This window comes from Ceratotherium simum, chromosome 10, assembly GCF_057802395.1.
Source record: "Ceratotherium simum simum isolate JZ-2026a chromosome 10, ASM5780239v1, whole genome shotgun sequence".
NCBI classification, from domain to species: Eukaryota; Metazoa; Chordata; class Mammalia; order Perissodactyla; family Rhinocerotidae; genus Ceratotherium; species Ceratotherium simum.
In genome coordinates, this window is record NC_141909.1 from 62,666,650 (window position 1) to 62,675,342 (window position 8,693).

Here is an 8,693-nt window from a genome sequence, read left to right on the forward strand (position 1 = left end):
ATTTTCTTTCATGAGGGGAAAATAAAATTCTCTGAAGAAGCAGAACCTATTATTTTTGCCTTTTGTACTTATAATTTCTTTTCAATAATTTCTAATTAAGAATGCAATAATGTCCTTAGGATATTCTTTTTCATTTTCTTTTGAAAGATCATGACAGGGTAGTTTTTTGATCCTTCAGAAAACAGAAATTTAGAGTGTAAAATTACAAAGAAAAATTACAGCAAGTGTTTTCAAAGAAAATAAAACCTGGGTCTTAAAATTTTGCATTGAAATTACCACATTTAAAATTAATGCAAACAGAAAATAAATCATATCCATTTTATGCTACTTTGAGCTCAAATCTAATTATCCCCTGATTCACCCAACAGATGTGCTCCTAAAAGGTTCCTTGCAAATCAAACTTGTGTAAATCTCATCTTAAACGCACTAGGGGGAGCTCCCTATTTGAAAGAATCCTAAAGCATGTGCTTTTGTCTCGCAAAGATTCCTTTTCTAACATATTCCTGCAAAAGAATGACTTGCTGACTTATCTGCTGAACTATGTATATCCAGTTTTCATTTAACATGTTTTTTTTAAACACCATCCCTGTACTTGAACCCAAGCTTATCAACTGCCATTAACACAGCTTTGGCCAAGTTACAGTATTTACTTTTCACAGTTTCACCAGGAGGCAATACAAAGCCCAAGGAAAAATAGACACTTAATATGCTACTCATATATTTCAAAGCATGTAATAAAAATCAGCTTTAAATATCACTAGATTTTTATAATTGTAATTTCAAATTTAAAACCGAAAAATAATTGATAAAAACTAGAGGTAAAAAAAACTCATCTACTGAGGAAAAATAGTATGCTTTGTGTCTAATGAGCACTTCATAATTTTTAAAGTACATTTTAATATATCATCGCATTTAAACCTCTCATCAATTCTATAATAAGGGTACAACGGCTTCATTTTTGGCAACTTAAAATATGAAGAAGCAGAGGCAAAGGGCAGTAAAGTGACTGCCCAATGTTACATAGTAATTCAATGTCAAGGTCAGGACTGGGATTCCAGTTTTCACATTCCTGGCCATTGTTGTTCTTTTACACAAAAAAGATGTAGAAGAAACATTTAAGCAAGTTTGACTGTAGAGTCCTCTATCTGCTAATAATATTTATTGAAAATAATTTTAGGAGGCTTAAAAGTTCAGGGACCTGACAGAACCTTTCAATGGGGAAAGGACAGTTTCTTCAACAAATGGTGTTGGGAACAGTGCATATCCATGCAAAAGATGAAGTTAGACCCTTACCCTACACCATATACAAAAATTAACTCAAAATGGATTAACAACTTTACAGTAAGTAAGACCTAAAACTAAAACTCCTAAAAGAAAATATAGGAGGAAACTTTCAATGTTGGATTTGGCAATGATTTCTTGGGAAGATAAACTGGAATACATCAAAAATTAAAACTTTAGTGCATCACTAAGGACACAATCAAGAGTGAAAAGGCAACCCATGGAATGGGAGAAAATATTTGCAAATCACATATCTGATAAGGGGTTAATATCCAGAATATATTTCAGCAACGCAAAAAAACATCAACTCAATTAAAAAAGAACAAAGGACCTGAATAGACATTTCTCCAAAGTCAATATACAAATGGGCAACCAGCATACGAAGAGAGGGTCAACATAAATAATAATTAGGTAAATGTAAATAAACCAATGAGATATCACCTCATACCCATAAGGATGGCTAATATCAGAAAAATAGAAAATAAGTGTTGGTGAGGATGTGGAGAAATTGGAATGCTTGTGCACTGTTAGTGGAAATGTAAAATAGTGCAACCATTATGGAAAATATGGCGTTCCTCAAAAATTTTTAAATAGAATTACCACATGATCCAGCAAATCCAGCAATTCCACTTCAGGGTGTATATCCAAAAGAAATGAACGCAGGATCTCAAAGAGACATTTGCACACCATATTCATAGCAGCATGATTCACAATAGCCAAGAGGCAGAAGCAACCCAAGTATCCAGACAGATGAATGCATAAGCAAAATGTAGTATATACATACAATGAAATATTATTCGGCCTTAAAAACGAATGAAATCCTGCTACAACCTGAATCTTGAGGACATTATGCTAAGTGAAATAAGCCAGTCACAAAAAGACAAATACTGTATGATTCCACTTATAGGAGTTATCTCCAGAGTGGTCAAATTCATAGATAGAGAAAGTAGAATGGTGGTTGCCAGGGGCTAGGGGGAGGGAAAAATGAGTTACTGTTTAATGGGTATAGAGTTTCAGTTTTGCCTGATGAAAAAGTTCTGGAAATTGGTTACGCAACCATGTGAATATACTGAACACTACTAAACTGCACACTTAAAAATGGTTTAGATGGTAAATTTGATGTTAGGTGTTTTTTACCATGAATTAAAAATTAGGAAAAAAAAACTTCAGGGACTTAAAAAAATTTACAAAATACCATTCGCCATTGCGTTTCCAGTTCATATTCAGCACAGTAGTATGTTCAAATATAATAATCTGCCTTTTTTGAAAAGATGTCTATAGGTCAATGAATACCAAACTATTGTTAATATATTTGTTGATAGTCTAAGGGAAACCAAAAACCCAAATGGGAATCAAGTTTTCAATACTTCATCTACCAACATTAAAAGAGAAGCCTGTATTTTGTACAAGCTGAGTACTAAATGGGTACTACTTGGGTAAAGGGAAAAAAGTACTATTATTAGAAGACTACCTGAATCATCTGCTAAGTGCAGTCGCTCTTTGTGCTGAAGAATAAAATTGGTTAAAATTATTCCCCCTAAGATTCATTCAATTTGATCTTGTCTAAAAGCCACCATTTTTTAATCAAGTAAACACTTGGCACTGAAAAGCCTCAAAAAATTAAACACCTATTATATCTTCTTTTAGGGTATTGGTCAAAGATTGTCTTGGTCAAGGAGGGCACAGAGCAGTAGGTCAGGTACCATCCTAAGTCCTGAAACAATCTAATCAGTACTACTACGTTGGCTAGGAGTGTGGAATTAGTCCAGTGACAAAAATGATGAATTGCAGGCCAGAATAATATTTAGCAGCTAAACCTAACTGGAATCTAACAACAACAAAAAAAGACAATGTTGAAAACACTGACAGAAAACAGAATGATTTGGAACACTATGAAAAATAAACTGATCTACATATAAAACTTGAATCAGACTTCTAAAACTTTATACATGTCCTAACTTTAGATATTAAGGCTGGTTCAGATTTTCAGTGGTTCTCAAAAGATCAGCATTATTTGAAACTCTGGTGAACACACATGAAAAAATTTATACCAAATTTAGCTGCAATGATAAGCAATGTAATAAGGTGCTGCTATAATCAAGACTGCTTAGAAGCTACATATTGTTCCATGAAATATCAGCAAATGGTACTGATTATTAAAATAAAATATTTATAAGGACTTCTATATGCAAGGAATCTTTTAGTGGCTATTCACAGTGGGAGTTTTTTAGTGGGATATTCAAAGTGCTTGAGGAAAATATTCGCCAAGAATCATTTCTTTTTCTCAGCTACTTTAACCTTACTGATGCCCTGCAAATTCTGTTACTATCCTAGCTAAGATCTCAAAGATAATTTATTTGTAGGTATGCTAAGTAAATCAACAGATATAATATAGATAATAAAAATACTCTTGGAATTGGTTATGAAAAATCACATATGTTCATGTATGTAGGGGGAACAGGTGTGGGAATATCTATACAAATATATACATATCTACATTTAGATATTTAATAAAATTATTCAGAAACCTATATGGAGGTTTTTAGATGCTCTATGAAATCAATATGCTTTGTCTTTCATCTAGCTCATCTTTTCTCATTTCCTTCAACTATGTACTGAGATTACATACAAGTATTTAGTACTGTGGGCTCCACAGATCCTAGTATAGAGCATCATAGGGGAAGTATTCATGCAAAAACACTGAGGTTACAGAATAAAGGTATTCCACAGAAAATAGGCAGATACAAAGTACTTTTACAAAGAAGAAAGTACATGAACCGTATTTAGTATTCAGTATTTGAAACAACCAAAACTCTTGATAAATTATCCTTTGTTTGAAGAGAAAATGTATATTTAAATCAGCAAGAGAAAGTCTTATGATGAAAAATATCTTCTGGAAAGATGTTTTCTTCTAATTAAACACTTAACCATTTCCATTTTCATCTGGAAATTATGACTTGCTAAATTATTTTAATGCTAGTGTCATTTTTATGTGCCAATTCAGGACACAAGCATTAATATTACCCCTTGCATCCTTGCTTATTCATCAAAATAACTGAGAATTATTATCCCTCTCCCTTGTTGAATTAATAAATCCTAACATGCACAAACATCTAATCTCCAGGCTCTTCTCTCTGTCAAAGTGGTAACAGCAGAGCAGGACTACCTTCAACCTCAAACTTTTTGTAAGCCTTATAGACAAAAACTTAAGTGTTCTCCGGTGGAAGATGGCAACTGGGAAAATGAAGATACAGGTTTAAATTACAAATGTCATCAGCCTCTCCATGACAATAAGTTTTTCTAAAGAAGCACTCTAAGAAATATTTTTAATAGGTGGTAGGATGTAAATGCATCTAAATGCCTGTCCCACTTACAAAATGTGATGCAGAAAAACAGGAAATTAATAGTTCTACTATACACTAACAACCTGACAACCAAAAAAGGATAACCAAATAACGGCAAGTTTCAAATTTGTCTTTGAACTCAAAGAAGTTTAGATCAAAATCTTAAGCACTAGAAAGACTATACAGCACTACATATAACAAAGGAATATGAAAGGGAAAGAAATACATTATTTTACAGAAACAAATTGAAAAAGTTCACAGCAAATCTGCCTAAAATTACTAAGAGTTGCAAAATAAAGCAGCACAGAGAGAGGAAACATAAAAAGGTTAATGTAGTAAGAAAATACACATTTACTTAATTAAACAATGGAAGTGCAATTTGGTAAAAATAGAAACAAAGTGACTGAATTGCAACATATACTTTAAACGCTATAGGACTATACTCAACCATTTCCAAAGATGTTTAGGTGCTGAACTGTTACCCCTAAGAAGTAAAACATAAACATTTCTAAAACAAGGGAACAATTCTGTTTCTGTCCATATAAAGCAACCAAAAGTTGTAGTCATGGGAAGAATTTCCCTGAAACTTGTGAAAGTCATGAAAATTGTGCCTCGTGCAACTTGGGAAAAGAACAAAATGTATACCTAAATGCATCATTGTGGTCATAGTGCTTTGTACAACATAAAAACTGAACTCCTTGGGTTTAATATTCCTTTGTTTTGTGTTAACAATACGCATTCTTCAGTATCTTTTATTTTCCAGGTCAGTAATCTCAAAAAAAGTTTTAATGGACCACCTTGCATTATTCTATAGTGAACCATCATGTGATTCAAAGCCCTGTCTCATAATAAATGAAAGCAAGTACTGCACTCTGGACCTGCCATTTAATTCAGGAATGAATTAAGAATTCTTCCTGTATAGTTGTTTATTGTATATGCTTCAAAAGCTGAGAAATCTTAATGTACTCAACCAGTTATTGCACTCCAGTGAAAATTTCCCACCTCTGAGTAGTTATACAATATGGTTAAATTAAACCCTGACACAACAAATAGAATAATTTCTTCTAACATTTCTCTATTTTATACTAATATAGAAATGAAGACCACTAATCAACTAGTGTATGCAAGTCACTGCAATAGTTGCACAATTGCCTGTGGGTAGAGTATCAGAGAAACTGAGTGTGGTGAGGTAGGATATTTTCCCTTTTACGTCCTGAGTGAACTTGAAGGGATTAAAACCAAATTCATGTCAACTTTATATCAAAGAATCCAGATTCTAATTCTGAATACAAATACATTTTTAAAACATGAGGGCTATAAAACCACATATAGCATGGTCAGGGTTTCACTTTTGCATTATGTGCACATTCTGTTTTAATCTGAAACGTGTTATACTTGTATTTCATGTTATATAGTTTTGGGGCCGGACTGTGTTTTTCCACAAAAAGAAAAATCAACTGTTTTTCCACCTTAATATTCAACCTACCTGCCCATAGTTGTCTATGCCAGTTACTAATCTATTTAAATTTAATAAATCAAAAGCTGTCCTTAGGGATTGGCCAAGAGTCGTAAGTCCTTCAGCCTGAAGGTTTTTCAGTTCATTCATAAACGTTGCATGGTTTTCTTTCCATCCGGCCTGAAAAGAAAAATGTAAGAATTTTTTTTTCATCTTTTAGAGTCCTGCGTACAAGGACAGGCGTTACAATCTGCCGTTCACCAGGTAGCTGCTTCACTTTACAGTATGGTTTGGTTAACGTGTCAATACCGGATCGCTGCTGAGGGAACTCTCTTCCAAAAGTGGCCAAGAATAAACCTGCTGGCTCTACAGTTTTTGGTAGCGAACAACCTTAACACTTTAGAGCTTCCCTGGGAAATTCACTCCCTAACCTAATACCCAAAATCTGGGGATGCAAAGGTACTGGTGGAAAGCAGAAGTGAGCAGGACTTCGGAAGTTAACCTACAGCTGTCCCACCGGCCCCGCGGCCCTCTCAGCACGAATCCGAAGACCAAGCCGCGCAGCCCCCCACCCCGCTCGCCGGCCCGCCAGCCTGGCGAGCGCGGCCAAGCCTCGGGCCGATGCCCCTTTAATGCAAACCGGGGCTCGGCGCGGCCGGGCCCGGCTGTCACTCGGGCTAACTTGAATAAATATCCCCCACAGTTCATTGCTGCCGCTCACGCCGCGGAGGGGAAATGTCGGCCATGTTGATCGCAGCGCCGCCGCCGCCGCCACCGCCGCCGCCGCCGGGCCGGGCTGGGGAGGGGACGGCGGTGGCCCGGCGACTCTGCGCCGCGCCAGGACGCTCCGGAGCGAGGGGAGGGAGTGGGCGCCCGCAGGGGAAAAGACCTCAGCGCCTGGAGCACAGCGGGTGGGGGAGGGGAGCATAATGAAGGGTGAATGGGGGGGCGGGGAGGGCGAGCGAGGAAGGAACAGGCAAGGGAAGGAAGGGGGAGGGCGAGGGCTGTTACCTTGATAGCATAGGGCGGCTCTTCGAAAGTGACCAGCATATACCTGTCTCCTCGGCTGGCAGGGTCCCGGGCACGGAGCTGCGGGAGAGCGGGTGGGGGACGGGAGGAGGAACAGGGCGGGCGAGAGGGAAGCAGAGAGGCGAGGTTACGAGGCGGAGAAGGGGCGCCCAGCGGCCCCACCGCCCCCCACAGTACCGCACACGCAGCGGCCACCCCTCCGCGCCGCCCCCCGCACACAGATCGGCCCCCACACACCGCCCGGGGCCGGAGCCCGGGCCCGGGCCGAGCCCGGCTCGCAGCGCCCGCCCGCCCGCCCGCGCGGTGGGGGAGGGGGTCCCCGAGCCCGGCGGCTCCCGCAGTCAGGTCCCCGACACCTCCGCCTCGCCGCCCCCGGCCTCCCTCCCCCCACCCCTGCCGCCCGCGGCTGCCGGGCCGGGGTCGCCGCCCGGGCTCGGTCAGTCGGTACCTTCATGAAGGTCTCTACCGCGCCTTTGGCCGTGTCCAGGTAGGTGGTGCCCAGATGGCTGCGCTGGTTCATAGAGGCAGACGTGTCTATCAGGAACAGTAAGATGGGCATAGTGCTGGCCGGGGACACCGGGGCCCGAGGTGGTGGAGCAAGAGGAGATGGTAGAGGTGGAGGCGCCGGTGGCGGCGGCGGCGACCGCCGCTACGCGGGGCGGGGGAGCGCGGCCCCCGGGAGGAAAACACCGTCTGGGTCTTTCCTCCGGCTGCGGGGAGTTTCTCCCCCGATAGTTGAGAGGAAACTCCCCAGACCCAGTCCTCCCCGTCGTACCCCCGCCTCCGCCTCCTCCTGCCTGCCTGCCCGCTGGGGCGGGCGCCCGGCCGTCTGTCTGTCGGTCCGTCCCCCCCGCCTCGGGGGTCCCGTCCCCGCTCCCGGCCCCTGTGTGTGTCCCAGGGGGAGACGGGCCTGGCTCCCCACCCCACCCCCGGTGTAGGGAGTGGGGACCTGGGAGCTGGCGAAGAGGGGAGTGGGCTGAGGGGAGATTGGCCCTGGGGCTGTTGGGAGAAGTTTCAGGGACTCCCTCCGCACCCCGGCGGTGTCACCACTTTCTCAGCCCCTCTCGCTACTGAAGCGCTTTTCTCTCTCACACTCCGGTTTTAACTCGGGCAGGGGCTGCAGAGGCTCCGCCCCCTGACACGTCCTTGAGCCATGTGACGTACCGCCCCGCTATTCTATTGGGCAGTCCCCAGCCTCTTATTAGCATATTCAAACAGCTCAGGGGCGGGGGAAGCTTGTGGGCCGGCTCCGGGAACAGTTATTGAGCACGCGCGGAGGCGGGGCGTCGGGTGCGCGCGAGAGCGAGAGCGAGGGGCTAGCAGGCGGGCCGGCAGACACGGAGGCGGGCTCCGGGAAGGGGCGGGGACGGACCGCGGAAGCACCGCGGGGTGGGGGCGGGGGCCGCGTCGGCGCGCGCAGGGTGGCCGTGGCTGTGAGTCTGCGCGTCAGGGCGGCCGCCCTCGCCTTGGCTGTTGGAGGTGATAGGGGTCGGTGGAAGGGAAATGGAGGGTGGCCTCAGCTCTCCTTCCGACGTCGCTGAAGCGAATCCATTCCCCGGTGGGCGACTGAGAAGGGGATGAGT

At 42.8% G+C, this 8,693-nt stretch overlaps 1 protein-coding gene across 1 annotated transcript in view; it reads right to left on the minus strand.

Moving 5' to 3' along the window:
* INTS6 (integrator complex subunit 6) overlaps positions 1-8,175 on the minus strand; it is an 87,244-nt gene extending 79,069 nt beyond the window's left edge. The window contains exons 1-3 of the mRNA XM_004433678.3: positions 7,559-8,175; positions 7,093-7,170; positions 6,112-6,261 (exon numbers count right to left, since the gene is read on the minus strand). Of these exons, the coding sequence (XP_004433735.1) occupies positions 6,112-6,261; positions 7,093-7,170; positions 7,559-7,669 (339 nt within the window). The 5' untranslated portion in view covers positions 7,670-8,175. The remainder of the gene's footprint in view (positions 1-6,111; positions 6,262-7,092; positions 7,171-7,558) is intronic.
* Positions 8,176-8,693: the final 518 nt, after the last annotated feature.